Below are 17,108 nucleotides of genomic sequence, written 5' to 3' on the forward strand. Positions count from 1 at the left end.
ACTCTTGTTTGACAGATTTCAGTGAGTTATTCCTAAGAATTACAGGCCTACAATAAAAAAACAACATATTTCCATGCAAAAAACTGTACCGCTTTGAGCACAGAAATACTGACACAATCAGACCACTAGGGAGGTTAATATACATGTATCCTGTATAATAATAATGTATTGGGAATTGGTATTTTTTAGTTCACATCACAAAAAATAAAAAGTGCAGCAGTGATCATATACCACCAAAAGAATGCTCTATTTGGGTGAAAAAAAGGACATAAATTTAGTTTGGGTACAGCATTGCACAGCCGTGCAATTACAAGTTGAAATAGCACAGTGCCAAATAGCAAAAAATGGCCTGGTCAGGAAAAGGGGTAAATCTTCCAGAGGTCCAGTGGTTAAGCAATATTGATATACCTTCAATGCATTTTTATAGCTCTAAAGCCACTTGATCAGGAATGTTTTTATAAACATCTCACAGAATATGTGTCCTTTTTGCTGGGCAGAATAAGCCCACATCTATATAAAGATGCGCATTGATAAAAACAAGGTTTGTACATTTACAACTCCTGAGAGCCTATACCACCAAGATCACTGAACCTGAACACTGCTTGTTTCATTTAATGGGAACCTACAACAACTGGGATGACCAAATATGTCAAGACAGATAAAATCTCCAAAGGTAAAATTTTAGGTTGCTGAACTATCCTAAGTTCAGTCAGCATCATAGATGTGAGTATTATTTGTTTTCTAACCACAACCCCAAACATTACTTAGATCTACCTCCAACCGTAAAGCATATAGTGGTCTCTCTTGTTTGTTTCTTCCTTCCTGCCTTCTTCTCTACCTGTTTTGTGCTATTTGTTTCAGAGATCCTCAGGTATATATAGATTATTTAACCATTCATAGCAAACTGCACCTCTTAGGTCAGCCACCAAGGACGGCCATGTTTTAGCAAATATATACACCTGAGCAGGGATGCAGTTTTATGGCATTTTTGGTGGCAATGGAAAATGTACAATCATTACATGTTCTTTTATGTTTGATACAAACATTTAGTATGAATTATCATTTAAAATTGTGTAATTTTACAAAATATTTAATTTTTTTTTTCCACCAGACAAACGACAATGGAAAATATGACCAGTGTGAAGGAGTTTATTATTCTTGGGTTCACAAACATACGGGAATACCAGAATTTCTTGTTTGTGTTTTTCTTGATATTGTATGTCATCACTGTCACTGTAAATATATCCCTCATCACCATAATTCAATGCACACGTCAGCTCCATAAACCCATGTATTTCTTTCTTGGTAGCTTATCTTTCCTTGAATTGTGTTATATTTCTGTAACTGTCCCCAAAATTATTATAGACATCCCAAGAAAAAGAAAGAGCATTTCTTTTAATGGCTGTATCACTCAGCTCTTCTTCTTCACTTTCCTTGGTGCCACAGAGACCATTCTTCTCTCAGTTATGTCCTTTGATCGATTTCTGGCAGTGTGTTTTCCTCTGCACTACACAAGCATCATGAGTCATAGGTTCTGCTTCATTCTGGCAGCTGGCTCTTGGGTCCTTGGTTTCTTGACCACATCATTTCCAATTATTCGGATATCACAGTTGTATTTTTGCAGTGGCAATGTCATTAACCATTTCTTTTGTGAGTCAGCTCCTCTGCTGAAACTATCCTGTTCTAACCCTTATTTCAGAGAACTCACTGTTATTGTCTGTGCATCTTCAGTCATCCTCAGCTCAGTTCTTTTAACCATGATGTCTTATGGATATATCCTGAGGGCTATATTGAGAATTCAATCCACCAATGGAAAACAGAAAGCGGCATCTACCTGTGCTTCACACCTGTTGGTCGTAACCACTTTCTACTCAACACTGTTCGCCATGTATATTAAGCCCACTGCAAGTGAAGGATCCCTGAACAAAGTGATGGCACTGTTCTATGCAGTCTTCACCCCCCTTGTCAACCCCTTTATCTACAGTCTACGTAACAAAGAAGTTAAAGACGCTTTTTTGTTCCTCACAAAAAGAAAGTGGTTCTGAAACTATTCATGTGTCTTTGTCAGTAAATTAGCATTGTGCCAATAAAATAAAGTACTTAATTAAGGTTTTATAATCCACAGTACAAGTCTACAGACATAAAATTAGTAAGGTTTCACTAAGCCTTAAAACAATTCTGACAGAAAAGAAGATATATCTTTAACCTTTTGCTGTCCATTTATAAATATCCTGGAATTCAAATGGTTACAACAAGCTTGGTATCATTTGTGGCTTTTCAGTAAAATTGATCTGGGCAGCTGTACAGCTACCTGATAACATTTTCAGTAGTGAGAAGGAGAGCATCCTAGCCACTGAGCCACTGCCTCTGGTGGTTACTGGGCTCCCTTGTTACTCTGGGGAGTTTGGGACCATGGTAAACTTCCACAACGGTAAAAGCAACCATTGGTTCATGTAGCCAGGGGAGTAGCTAATCTCTGATGTCTTCACGAAGAGAACACTTTCCCAAGCTATCACATAGGGGCTTGTTTGCCCCTTTGTGTTAGCAATAAAGTAAAACAGAAAAAATCCTAAAAAAAAAGTTAAAGTTAAATAAAAAAAAATTTAAAAAATACTAACAGCACCCTCATCAGCCTGCACATACACACAAATGTAATTGCAAACATAGGGTATGCACATGTATGTTAGCAAAAGTTACACGACACATGTGAGGTATTGCTGTGCAAATCAGAGCAAACATTCTAGGGCCATAATAAACAGGTGTGTATTGGCGCCAGGTGGGCTATTTGAACGTTACTGTTTTTTTATGTCATTGCCATTTGGCCTATATCGTATTTGTTAGCATGCTATCTGTGTTCTGATCTTCTGTTGCTGACCCAATCTGCTTTGACCACACTTGTATTCTGCCTGCACCGACCCTTGGCTTGCTTCTAGACCACACCTCTGTCTGCTTTCACTGCCTTGCCTTACTATTGCCAACCCTGGCCTGGACTCTGACCATTCTTGTACCTGATCCACCTGCCAGTTCCTGACCCAGCTTTTCTGGTAAAGGGTTAGAAGACAATACAAAGCCAGGTACATTTTTTTTTAGGATCCCCACCCTCTTTCCACACACATCAGGTGATCAGGACGCTGGTATGGCAGTAACCAAAATGTTGTTATGGTATATGGGGTGATCAGAACACTGGTATGTGATATGGTGGGGATCAGGATGCTGGTATGGGGTATGTAGGTGATCAGGGTGCTGGTATGGTGTATGGTGATTAGGGTACCAGTATGGCATATGGTGTTGATTAGGGTGCTGATATGGGGTATGTAAGGTGATCAGGATGTTGATAATGGGGTATGGCGGTGATCAGGGCACTGGTATGGTGTATGGTGATCAGGGCATTGGTATGGCATATGGTGTGGATTAGGGGGCTGGTATGGCATTGGGCGGTGATCAGTGTGCTGGTATGGCATTTGGCGGTGATCATGGTGTTGGTATGGCATTTGGCAGTAATCAGGGTGCTGGTATGGCATATGGCAGTGATCATGGGGCTAGAATGGGGTATGGCAAAGATCAGGACACTGGTATGGTGGTGATCAGGACATTGGTATGGTGTGTGGAGGTTATTGTGATCACTGGGAAAGGTGACAGGGGCTGGATGCATTTGTTATAAGGACTACACTGGGGCAGTGTTCAGGGACACTGGGGTGGCTGGCACTGTAGTTTGTGATTGTACATACAGCCTGACAGGCTGCTGTACACTTACGGGCTGCAACATTGCTTCTCTCTGCTCTCACAGTGAGAGCAGAGAGCTAATCTTTACTTTCGCTTTCTATTGTTTACTATGTGATTGCTGTAATTAGACACAGCAATCACATGGTAAAACACCTTGTAATCTGCTGTGTCGAGCTGACGCGGATTGGCGGGCTCCCGGGTACGCGCTCTGTGAACAGGTACATTAGCCCGCATCGCACTGCTTTCCATCCACCATTTATAGACAATAGGAGGACAGGAAACAGTTAAATGAGAGAAGTGTTGTCTGAATAGTGCATAATTGCAGATTTTGTTTGTGTCAATGTATTTAACAGGATACACAAGGAGTAATTAATAATCCTGTGGACAGGGGCGGACAGACCATATGGTTAACATATGAACATACTTATGGGGGCAAAAACTGTGTGTAAAGACCTGAGTAATGTTGAGTGTAGGTAGGTAAAGGTGAGTAAAGGTAAGCATATAGACAAGTAAAATTCTTCATTGCCAGTATTGTAATATACTCATTTATACTGTACTCGTGTAAACAAGTTAATGAGTAAACATGCAAGTAAATTACTGCACTCAAATGAAAATTTACTCAGCTGTGTGCAACGTCCAATAGTCAACAAAGCATCTAATTTCAATACCAGCAAAAATCTCAGCGTTTTTTTACTCCTGTGTAAAACAAGCCTTACAATCATATAGTTATTAAATGACTATTGAAAACTTTTATTGGCTCAATATACAGTCATTTTGGGTTAAGCTAGAAACATTACTGTGTTGAACATTAAATGTGTATTCAAAGTAGATGAACACTTTGAGTGGAAGGTCTGCAATGTATACCTGATGCTGGAGGATATATGTTTACCTACATTCTAAAATGCACAGTACATACATATGAATTCTTAAGAAACTAGCATATGTTTAATTTGCTATTAGCATGTGTATAGTGCACATTTGATTAGGGTGAAGGGTTTGACATAGAATCAATAGACACTGTGGTGTATATGCTGGCAGCCTTGCATGCCTTTGGATTTTTATTTTTTAAGATACAGACAAAACATATTTAAATGTGATATACTGAAAAGTACTGTATAATCAACTGTTAAAAATGTGACTAAATGACCAATATGGGACTGATATATAAAGATAAGTCTATAATAATGAAGGTATTGTTAAAACCACTGGGAGCTAAAAATGGATATTTTGATGAACAATAAACACAATGTGGGTTATTTACTAAAACTGGTGAGTGCAAAATCTGGTGCAGCTCTGCATAGAAACCAATCACCTTCCAGGTTTTATGGTCAAAGCTTAATTGAACAAGATGAAGTTAGAAGCTGATTGGCTACCATGTACAGCATCTCCAGATTCTGAATGCTTCAGTTTTAGTAAATCCCCCCCATTAAGTACAATCATGGAAATTCCATGTTGCTGAGGATCTTGAGTCCTATACTGTCTCTATTTTCTGACCCTATCTCTCCATTTGAATGTATATGAGTGAAGCACTAAGCTTTGAAATAAAAACGTGACCCTAAACCAAAAGAAAACCCAACATGTTTCACCACAAACAGTGGAATCATCAGGAAAGAAAGCGTTAGGTAGATCGCTCATGCTTTCATGGTTTGTTCTCTATTCTGTACCCCTGCGTGGGTGATCAGTTGTATTGTCAGTCTGAATGTAACAATAAAAATTATTGTACCAGAAAATGTTAGGTATTGGCCAACAGAAAGCAGAGGTGCGTATGTTCAAAAAAATAAAAAATACATTGGTGTGCACATTCACTTTTACAAACATTATAGCATAACTGGGCTTCAAAAAATATAAATATACCGGTACCTTTATTTGCATGAACAGAGATCAGCCCTAATTTGGAAATGCAGTATGTTCTTTTAATTATTAAGAAAAAGAGAACTGTAATGTACAAATACAAATGGATAACGTTTTATATGTGACAGCTGACAATATTACAAAGAACAAGAAATGACTTTCAAAAGAACAGGTTATGCTGAGACTAAACACATTCCATCTGATTGTCTTAATTTTATGTTTGTATTATTAATGCACTATTTGTTTTATTTATATTGCAATTTATTCTTTTTGCTCAGTGCCACTGACTCCTTTTGTGCATACATTAAGCATGAACTGTGTACTGTGAATATCAAGTTATTCTTCCTATTATCATCTACTTAGTGAATGCATCTTTTTAATTTTGATTAATTGTTTTGTTTTGTGTACTGTTATATTAGGTATAGTGTTAAACTGTAATACAATTATTAAAACTGAACAAAACAATTTTACTTTAATGCCTTTTGAATCTGTTTTATTCTTTTAGTTATTGCGTGCTGGAAGTCTGTGTTTCTAAAGCTGTATATGAGAGGATTTATAAGAGGAGTCAGAACACCATACACTACTGACAGTACTCTCTTATGGTCACTAAAGGCAGAAGAGCCAGGAAGCATGTATGTTATAATTGCTGTCCCAAAGAATAGAGTTACCACTATGAGATGTGATCCACATGTAGAAAATACTTTCAGTCTACCATTCACAGTGGGGATTCCTAAAACAGCTCTCAATATAAAAATATATGAAATAAGAGTTAAAATAAAACTGCCAATTAAGACACATCCCCGAACGAAAATAGATACCAACTCATTCAAACCAGTGTCACTGCACGAGAGTTTTGTGAGTGATGGAATGTCGCAGAAGAAATGATGAATTACACGATCTTTGCAGAATGGCAATGTCGATGTGTAAACAGTTTGCACAAAAGCGTTAAAAAATCCACAACTCCAAGACACCACTGTCAGTCTTATACAGAAGGAAGGAATCATGACAGCAGAGTACGTCAAAGGTTGACATATAGCAACATATCTGTCGTAGGCCATAACTGAGAGAAGCGCACATGCTGCACTCCCCAGGCCAACAAAGAAAAACATTTGAGTAAAGCACCCAACAAAAGTGATAGTTCTGTTTTCTTGTAGAAAGTTTTTCAATGTATTGGGAGTTGTAGCTGTAGTATAGAATAATTCCAAAAAGGCTAGGTTGGCCAGGAAAAAGTACATTGGTTTGTGCAATTCAGAGTCTAAACGAATTATAAGAATGACTGTGAGATTCCCAATTATTGTCATACTATATATAACAGAAAATGCCACAAACAGAACTTTCTCAAGTGCTGGAGCTGATACCAAACCCAACAAGACAAATGTGTCCACATGTGTAATGTTAATGATTTGCTGTGTGCTCAGCCTTGAAACCATGAACCTGTAAAAGATGAATATATGTAATATATTAAAACCATGATGCTTTCTTATACATGCAACAATTCATACTTATACAAGCTCCAGTACAGACTGAGAGAGAAAATCGACCTTGATTCCATACTGTATTTTCAGTTTACATCTCTGGGTTTTAATGCTCTTAGGTTTTATTTTGTAGCAGACATTTTTGTTCAATTGTTGATTGCAGTTGAAATGAACCATTATTCACTTGTATTTAAGTGGAGTCACTTTTATAGTTTCTTTTTTAGACAGAATCCAAAAGAGAATAATTAAATTGAATTATAATCATTTCTCCAAAGTGCTGTTGTGTCCTTATTTTTTAATAGATGAGGGACTCGTTAATTTTGAGAGTTACAAGTGGCAAATAGATAACAAACTTAACTAACAGCTTGAAGTGTTATTAAACCCACAGTAGTAAAATCAGTCTGTATACGCAGTAAAGCATGCTTGTGACTCTATTGGGACCTAAGAGACAATGTCTTTGCAATGTGTAAAAAGGCTGTTTGATCCTGTCTTCTCTGATCCTCCCCTTCTTCTACTGTCCCCAATCCATTTGCTGATAGTACAGAGGTCTAGGAGTCACTCTGCACATGCTCAGTTCAGTGTGTATGGCTAGAGAGTTTTTTTTTCTTTGGGAGGGTGCATGTGATCAGCACAGGCCAATCAGCACTGTTCAGAGAAAGGGTCAGGGGTCATGCAGCCTCAAAGGACAGTCATAGCAGAATGAATACTCCTACTACAAGCTTTAACCAGTGCTCAGCTGGACACTGCCAATGTACATGCTACTGTGGACACAATGGCAATATGGGGCAAACAGCAAGAATGAAAAAATTCAAGAAAGAATAAAAAAAAAATATATAGCGTCCTGCCCAAAGTACATAGGGTACCTTTGGGTCTTCAAAGGATCTTAAGGGGTTACCTTAAAAATATATTTGTTTAAATATATTCTTCATATTTTTTTTTAACATATAAAAAAGTAATTTTAACATATATTTTTACATATATTTGTAAATGCATTACAAAAATGTAGATTTGTATTTTTAAAGACATACAGTATATTTGAAATGTATTTTTAAAAATATTTTTTATATATTTTGTAATAAACACATTTCAACATGCAGTGTGTATATATATATATATATATATATATATATATATATATATATATTGAATATGGCCAAAATTGTAGCATTTCAAATATATGGCAATATATTTGGGAAGAATATTTTTAAAATATATTTAAAATATATTTTTCTTCCATGTGGGACAGCAAGCTAGAACTGTACTGTTCCCTTTGAACAACAGAGTGTGATATCCTAGATAGATTTTAGGATTGTGTTCCCAATGCAAGCTCATGAAAGCCCTCATTACAAGCGAATTATAGCGATCTATAGTAAACTTTGCTTTTTTTCCTTTAGCAAATTAGGCCCCAAAGAGAACCAAGTGTAGGTGACAGGCAAGAACATCTGTCCATGTTTGTTGATCACACTGCTGTAGCAGTCTAAGACAGGACTCGACATATCCTAGGGCACCATGGTGACAAGAAATTGTGTCCTGGCGCCTGGGCTTTTGTCAGCTGTCCGCTGTCAGGCACTGGGATGCCGCTTCACTGATCCAGAGATTTGAAATAAATCTAGGCTTAATCTCCTATCTGTACCTCTCAGTACATGAACAAGAGGCATTCTAATTGGTCAGCACCATCACATGGACGGCATTGACCAATCAGAATCCAGCTAGCCTGTCCTGTCAGTGGTGGAAGGAGAGGAGAGAAAGCTGTGGGGATTTCCAATCCCAGGACCGGTGAAGCTGTCCCAATGTCTGACAGTGGGGGATCGCGGATCGTGAGACACTGGTACAACCGGACTAGGGAGGATGGGGAGGGGGTCCAGTGTAAGCTCACCTTACAGATTTTCTGAAGAGGTGAACTTACACTTTTCAGTGTGTCACCCCGGCCCCCTCTTCTCTTCCCTTCCCTTCTTTTCTCTTTTCTTCTCCTGATTTAAAAAAACTGGCTCCTAACTTTTTTAGCTGGCTCATAGATTCAAAGCAAATTTGTCAAGCCCTGGCCTAAAAAGATCACATCACAGATTTGCAGCAACAGAGGTATGAGATCAAATCTATGACCATGGTGCATTTAAAGGGAGAGAATAACAAAGAATTAAGTTTATTCCTTTCCTGAATCACATTTTTGGGGTCAAAACTGAGTGTTTCATAATATTAAATCTGGCGTGTAATAGCAATCCAGTCATAATGTTAGATATTCTCTGGTCAATTAGAGACTGATTGAAATAATAAAATATACATAAGTAATGTACAGAAACATAAATAGCCTAACATGGTATCAGTTTTATTTCATGAGTAAGAACCATTGCCTTTTTTTCTTTTTATTTGCTTGACTAGTGTAGAAGACCAAAGCAAATAAAACCACCCCAACCCGACTCTCTTGAAATACCCCTTCCCCCCAACTCTCCATATACCAATAAAGGAGACCAAACAATGTTGGAATAAAATGGCCTTCACTGCCTTTTATTAACAATTCAGCTTAACCTCCCTGGCGGTATGATTATTTCAGATTTTTGGTGCTGAAAGCGGTACCATTAGTTTGCATGGAAATATGTATTTTTTTTATTGTAGGCTGTAATTTTTAGGAATAACTCACTGAAATCTGTCTGAACAAGAGTCTAGTAAACACCCCGGGTATGATAAAACTTGAAACACAAAATCATAAATTATAATTTAATAAATCATCATAAAAAATAATAATCTAATAATAATAAATTTAATTCAATAATATAATCAAACCAAAAACACTGAAATTTGAAATATAGAGCCACGTTCGCACATCGCTGAGCAAAGTCGCAGAATCGTTTTCAGTATCTGATGAGGAATTTCCCCACAAATCATTATCACTCAATTCTGCAAGTGGTTCTGATTTACTATCGCTGTTCTCTAGCTGGTCTAAAATCGCTTTTGACCTAAAGGGACACTTTTTGGACACCATGGACTTTTTTAAGTTTCCAGGCAGAAAGAACAGTCAAAATGCAGGCAGGGTACAGGACAAAGCAGTAGGGACAAAATGTATGTGAAATGGTTTGAAACAGCAATGTTTTACTATGTAATATTCGTTTACAAAAAAATGAAATCTTTTAACATTTTAAATTTGCCGCCGGTTCCGGCACCCGTACGTCCCGACGTTACAGGGACCGGAACACAGAAGCCGGATGCCGGCATCGGCCGGAGGAGATGGCCGGGGGCGCTGCAGGGGACACATCGTGGGAGCGAAGGACAAGGTAAGCGCTGCAGGGACTCCCTGAGCAAAACCGCATGGTAAGCCCGAGTGTAGCTCGGGGTTACTGCTCTTGGTACTGAAATTTTACCCCGAGCTACACTCGGGAATACTGCCAGGGAGGTTAAATCACAAAAACATTCCTTAAAACAGAAACATACAGGATAAGTAGTTGGTCTACAAAGGCACCAAACAATATTGATATCCCTCTGCGAAACCTTAACCATATTTTCTACTTTCTGTCATAAAACATGATTAGGGCAGTGTCTCACTTTTCATTTTGATTTATTATTCACAATGAGACTAGACAAGGCTGTCCTCTATCCCCTATGATCTTTGTTCTAACTCCTGCACCAACTGTTCAACATGTCTGTAATAACCCAGACATTTCTGGTTTACTTTCATGAGGTCATCACCACAAAATTGCAGCAAATGGCAATGACCTTCTTTTTTACAGATCCCACCCTCCAATCCTATCATCCTATTTACAAGAACTACGGACATATGGCTCCTTGTCAAACTTCAAAGGTAATCTGTGAAAATCAGAGGCTTTAAACATAACCCTAGAAGAAACTACTTTGAAGACCCTCCGCCCTATTTTTCAATTCTGGTGTGCAACCCAGTCTATCAAATACCTGGATACACACATACCAGCATATCCCAGTTTGATATTTAAACTAAATGTTCACCTACTTTCAAATTCTTTGAGGAAGAACCTTGGTGTTTTGAGTAAGCTTGCATTTATTTGGTTCAGGAGGTACTGTATAATGTTTTAAAAATGAACATGATACCCCAGCTGCTATACTGCCAGGATCTGTGCCATTACTTGGGTCACCTGCTGGTGGCACTGTGGTTCCCAGAGTCAAAGGGCACAGTTCTGGTGGTAACCAGTGGGTGTCTCCCAGCAGTTGGACTTTCCAAGTAATTAGGTTGCATCTGATGTGGGCTGCTGGGAGCTATATAAGCCATAACTGAGGTTCAGGACTTCAGTATTATGTCAGGGATGCAGGCATCCAGCAAGGATAATTAGATCAGTTGGCTGCATGTTAAGGAATAAGGAATCAAACTGAATAAGATTAAAATAAGTTTATTGAGACAAACAACACACTACCAACACCAACATCTGTATACCATAAACAATGCAAGTGACAAATTAAATGTGATTATGCAAACCCCAAATAACAACCTAACTAACTATATACAAAATGGAGGGAACACAGGAAAAAATCAGGACAGGGACAGGAGACAAAGGGAGCATACAGCCAGTTACTAGGAGTAGGAAGCAGGATACAGGGAACAGGTCACTGGAGCAGGTGTTAGGGTCAGGTACAAGGATCAGGAACAAGGCTCAGGCAGGTGTGGCTTGCAGGAAAAATACTGAAGCCCTGAACCTCAGTTATGGGTGGGCTTATATAGCTCCCAGCAGCCCACATCAGGTGCAGACTAATTACTTGGACAGTCCAGCTGCTGGGAGACAACCCCTGGTGACCACCGGAACTATGCCCTTTGACTCTGGGAGCCACAGTGCCACCAGCAGGTGACCCAAGTAATGGCACAGATCCTGACATACACCTGCTGCAGACAATACCCATACATATCCCCAGTGCTTTTTTTTTCTTTTACACACTATAACTTCAGATTTCATCCACTTTATTTGGCAGGGCAAAATACCTCACATTAGCAGAGACATCTTGATCAAGGGTGGTGTGGGATTACCAGACCCAGCATATTGGTGCTGGCACAGTGAGTTTAAACTTTGGGTCTCTTTAGAACAAGATTGCTCGCCTATACCATTAGCTGGAATACCATGGGCAGGACAAGTCCCTAAAAATTTGCATAAACATCCATTGATAGGCCCAACACTGGTGAGATGGACAGATACTTTTCCCATCTCAATATTCAGAGCATTCCCTCCTCTATGTCTCCTATTTTAGGACACCCTGAGATCTGTTCAGGCCGTATTTTCACCGAGGAGTCATAAGAGCAGCAATGTTCTTATCTATTACAGGATGGAGAAGTTTTCCATTTCTACTGCTTATGAAGGTCAGTGACTGGTGCCAACACCAGTTATCCCATTTTCTGCACTCTCTACTCAAATCCCAACACTTTACCCAAAAGCTGTCACCATTTGAATTTCTTATGAATGCACACTCTCAGACTGACTCAGACTTTTCAAGCAAATGGAAGAAGGGCCTATAACTCATATTCACAGAGGATCAAAAGAACAGGATTTGGTTTTTTGCCCATAAGGCCACTATCTGCAACAAATATCAGGGGATCTCCTACAAGACTGTCACCAGATAGTATAGGACACCATGGGGTTTATTTACTAAAGCTGGAGAGTCCAAAATCAGACTCCCTTCTGCATAGAAACCAATCAGCTTCCAGGTTTCATTGCCAAAGCTTCATTGAACAAGCTGAGATAAGAGGCTGATTGGTTTCTATGCAGAAGGGAGTCTGATTTTGGACTCTCCAGCTTTAGTAAATAAACCCCCATTAGTCATCGCTAAACATTTTCCATGGTGCCACTTTTTGGCAATGAGGAACACATACAGGTTCACTTTTAGATATTGTTTTGGACTGTTCGGCACTAAAATCCTTCTGGCAAACAATTATAGAGATAATTCAGCAACTTACAGGCCTTTCCCATCTGATAAACCCAAGGCTGTACTTCTTACAGCCATGTCTTTAAAAAGATGTCATCGCAGCCCTCATGATCAAACAATTGCATTATTAGGAAGAATTTAAATGTCAGATAAATATAAACAACTGCTTTAGGAGTCTATCTTCTCTCCATGGATGCTCTGACACCTTTTTTTATTGTTTCCTAACCATTATTATTATTATTATACAGGATTTATATAGCGCCAACAGTTTGCTCAGCACTTTACAATATAACGGGAGACAATACAGCCACAATACAGTTCAATACAAGAGGGTTAGGAGGGCCCTGCTCCTTGGAGTTTACCATGGGCTCAGGTATCAACAGAAACAAATTGGTGTATATCTACTGTACCCCCTTGGGCTGGAGCCCCCCTTCCTCTATTCTTTCTATCCCATAGTCCTACTTCCCAGATTTATGACTCAGGGATTTCTTTCAAGCTAATTTTTTAAAAATATGAGTTCGGATTTATCCCCCTTCCTGACCAGGCCATTTTTTGCGTTATGGAGATGAGTTAATTTAACTGACAACTGCGCGGTCATGCAACGCTGCACCCAAATGAAATTTACATCCTTTTTTTCCCACAAATCGAGCTTTCTTTTGGTGGTAAAAACAAAAAAGACCGTCAATTTTGAAGAAAAAAAAACAATATTTTTGACTTTTTGCTATTAAACATGTCCAGTAAAAAAATTTTAAAAAATCAAATTTCATCATAAATTTAGGCCAAAATGTATTCTGCTAAAAAAGTCTTTGCTAAAAAAAATCCCAATCGTGTAAACTAATTGATTTACGTGAAAGTTCTAGCGTTTGCAAATGGTGTTATAGATACTGGAATTTAATTTTTTTTTTACTAATGGCGCCGATCAGCGACTTATAGTGGGACTGCGGTGGGCATTCTGATAATGGGGGGAACTGACTTGGTGTCACTGACATCCCCAATGACACCAATACAGTGATCAGTGCTAAAAAAAAAAAAAGCACTGACACTGTACTAATGGCACTGGGCAGGAAGGGGTTAACATTTGGGGCGATAAAAGGGTTAACTGTGTGGAGGGAGTGTTTTACTGGTGGGCGGTGTGTTGGTGCTTCGCTGTAAGCACACTGCTCTGGATGGCTATTCTGTGCACAGCCATCCAGAGCAGGGTGCCTGAGCCGACAGGGAGGAGGACTGTTAGTAAACAAAGCAGCCCTTCTCCCAGTCGGCGATCCTCAGTAAACACCGGGCGCCAGGACCCGGTGATTGACAGCCGCACCCACGCATGCAGTGCAGGTAGGGCGCGTGCACAGCTCGCGAGTGCCCCCTACCTGGAAATTCAAAATCATGTATATATAAGTGATTTTGCACACCCCTGCCACCCTATAGTAGTATATCTGCTATAGAGTGGCGGAGAAGCGGTTAACCAAATGTTAAATGCCAACTGTGCTCTTAATATATGTTACTGTTCTGATATTATTTTGCATGCCATAGTGTTATGTATGAATATACTATGTAAAGTGACCAGCCGCCCTGTACATTTAAGTGTACGAGGTGAAATTTTGTAAATTTGTCTCTTTACTTTGTATTATGTGATTGCGGATGTGATTGGTTTTCTATTGTTTTGGTGAAGCTGTCAACTAAATAAAATTTTTAAAAAGAAATACAAATTTCAGTGTTATGTCAGAGACAAGTGCCAAAAATATTGTACGTCACTGCACGTCATGTCACCAGAAGCTGTTCTACTATGCTGCAATCGAAGATGAGGCAGGTTTTATCATAAATATAATATAAATAATTTAGGTCAGAAATATTGTACAGACCCCATAATCAGCACTGAAGCAGTTTAAGAAAGATGCATTTAAAAATGTACTTACACAGAATGCAGCTTTTCATTCCAAAAACAGACACCTAACTATATATTTGCCACATAAAAAAGGAAGACATATTGTACGGACTACATTTGTTTGCTATTTATGCACTGCACTTTGAACTAGCAATTGCGTGATCATGCAACACTGTACCCAAATTTATAACATTTTTCACACAAATAGAGCTTTCTTTTGGTGGTATTTGATCACCACTCAGTTTTTTAGTTTTATTATATAAACAAAAAAGAGACCCAAATTTTTTTTAAAAAAAACTATATTTTTTACTTTCTGTTGTAAAACATTTCCAACAAAATGTTCTATAAATTTAGGCCAAAATGTATTCTGCTTGTTTTTTGGTAAAAAAAAATCCCATTAAGTGTATATTATTATGTTTGTTTAAAAGTTACAGCATCTACAAACTATATGCTGGAATTTTTATCTATTTATTTTTTTATACTAGTAATGGCAGCAATCAGCGACTTATAGTGGAACTGTGATAGTGAGGCGGGCAATATGACACTAACTGACACTTTGTGGAAACTGACTAACTGCCACTGACATCACCAGTGACATTAATAAAGTGATCAGTGCTAATAATATAAACTTTTCACAGTACTGACACTGGTTGGGAAGGGGTTAACATCTTGGGGTAATAAAGTGGTTAATTGTATGCATAACAAGTGTTATTATGTGTAGTATGTGCTGCTTTTCACTACAGATCATGTCCAGATCTCAGGGTGGTGCTGGGGTGGGCTGAGCCCTCCCAGTTTTCAGTTTTTCCCCCCGACATTGTACCTGGCCTCCTTAGCTCCTTATCCCCTTCTTGCAAGATGGGCAGCCTGGTGCAGTGTACTGAGAGTAGTGAAGTCCAGACAGCGGCAGACAGTGGTAGAGAGGAGAGAGCCAGGAAGAGGTGCAGGTTGGGCTGTCCTGTGCCCTCCCCCTCCTGTCAGGGGAGTGCTCCTCCATACAACAGATCACACAACATTGCTAGATCGGGACTGTAGACACGCGGTATGATTACCCACCCCATACCCATATTTCCTATTGCCAAGAGATGAGCAGACATTTGAGGAGGTAGGGGTATGTAGTCAAACTGTGAGCAGCCCTATCTAAGGCTAGGTTCACACATATGCAGTTTGCATTTGGTCTGTTCCTGCACATGTGTGTTTGCCACATTTTTGCCACATTTTTTATGCGTTTCGCGGGTTTTTTTTCCAAATGCAAAATGCATCAAAAATGCATCAAAAACACAAAAAAAGTATAGGTTCATACCAATGCATTTTCCATAGCGTTTTGCATTTAGCCCCTAAAAGACGTCTTTTGATGACGAAATGCGCCGGGTGGAGCCTCCTTCTAATGTCATCGTGCTGTCAGCCATCTTGGAAGTGGTTCTTTTGAATGCTTTAAAGCACTCTATAGTTTGCAAGTAGGATTTTATTTTGCGCAAATAAAGGACTGTCAAACTTACTGAACTATGAGAGGCATGTTTTTTTCTTTTATGATATTATTTGGCATCGTTTTGGAGTTCACATTTTGATTCAAGAGGCCTGGGACATTCCTGATTTGGGTATGGCATGGAGAACTGGATGATATCCTATATTGCAATGCTGGTTGAGACCCCCTATAATTAGGGGTCTCAGCTTCTGGTAAGCCTCCATTTAGTATTTACTTGGTGATTGTGCACATATTGGTGAATATTTGGAGAATTAGAATCTACAACATCAATATTATTTTTACAGTATTGAGATATGGCTTTACTATTGGTCTTAGAACTTCATATCCATACGGACTTACTGTCTGTTCGCATGGACTATACATCACTGTCCTTCTGTTTTCTGCTCATTTGATCACTTTTTTTGTGTATATGTGGTTTTATAGTGAACATGTGCGATAAGTGAATTTCCTATTATATGTTACTATTTGTCACTATTTGCATATGGAGGCTGTGTTTGTAAAGGAATCTGATCTCAGCTCTGTGCTGTGTGAGAAGAAGATCTGAGTACCCAGGCTATGTGCAGTGTGTGTATGATAGGAGGAGCTCTGCTGAGTGCTCTGCCAGCAGTGACCCTGTCCTCTTCTCTGCTGACAACTGTCTTCTGCCTTGCTGACCCCTTTACACTGCCCTGCTGACCCCTGTCCTCTGCACTGCTGATTCCATTCTGTGTTCTGCTGACCTCATATCCTCTGTTCTCCACCCTACTGACTCCTGTCATTATTTATCAGTAATGAAAGTGCAATCTAAAAATATGAATTCACATAGATACCTATATATAATAAGAGTGAAAAA

At 39.0% G+C, this 17,108-nt stretch overlaps 2 protein-coding genes across 2 annotated transcripts; one reads left to right on the plus strand and one right to left on the minus strand.

Annotated features, from left to right (window-relative positions):
- The first annotated feature begins 1,121 nt into the window (after nucleotides 1-1,121).
- Nucleotides 1,122-2,045, plus strand: LOC149454828 (olfactory receptor 6B1-like). The gene has a single exon (XM_089686939.1). The coding sequence runs from the start codon at nucleotides 1,122-1,124 to the stop codon at nucleotides 2,043-2,045; it is 924 nt and encodes a 307-aa protein (XP_089543065.1).
- A 3,996-nt stretch (nucleotides 2,046-6,041) lies between these two features.
- LOC149454829 (olfactory receptor 2B2-like) lies at nucleotides 6,042-6,897 on the minus strand. The gene has a single exon (XM_089686987.1). It carries the CDS (start codon nucleotides 6,873-6,875, stop codon nucleotides 6,042-6,044), a length of 834 nt encoding a protein of 277 aa, XP_089543113.1. The 5' UTR covers nucleotides 6,876-6,897.
- Nucleotides 6,898-17,108: the final 10,211 nt, after the last annotated feature.

This window comes from Staurois parvus, unplaced genomic scaffold, assembly GCF_062004578.1.
Source record: "Staurois parvus isolate SC_StPar_1 unplaced genomic scaffold, SC_StPar_1.0 ptg000415l, whole genome shotgun sequence".
Lineage (NCBI taxonomy): Eukaryota > Metazoa > Chordata > Amphibia > Anura > Ranidae > Staurois > Staurois parvus.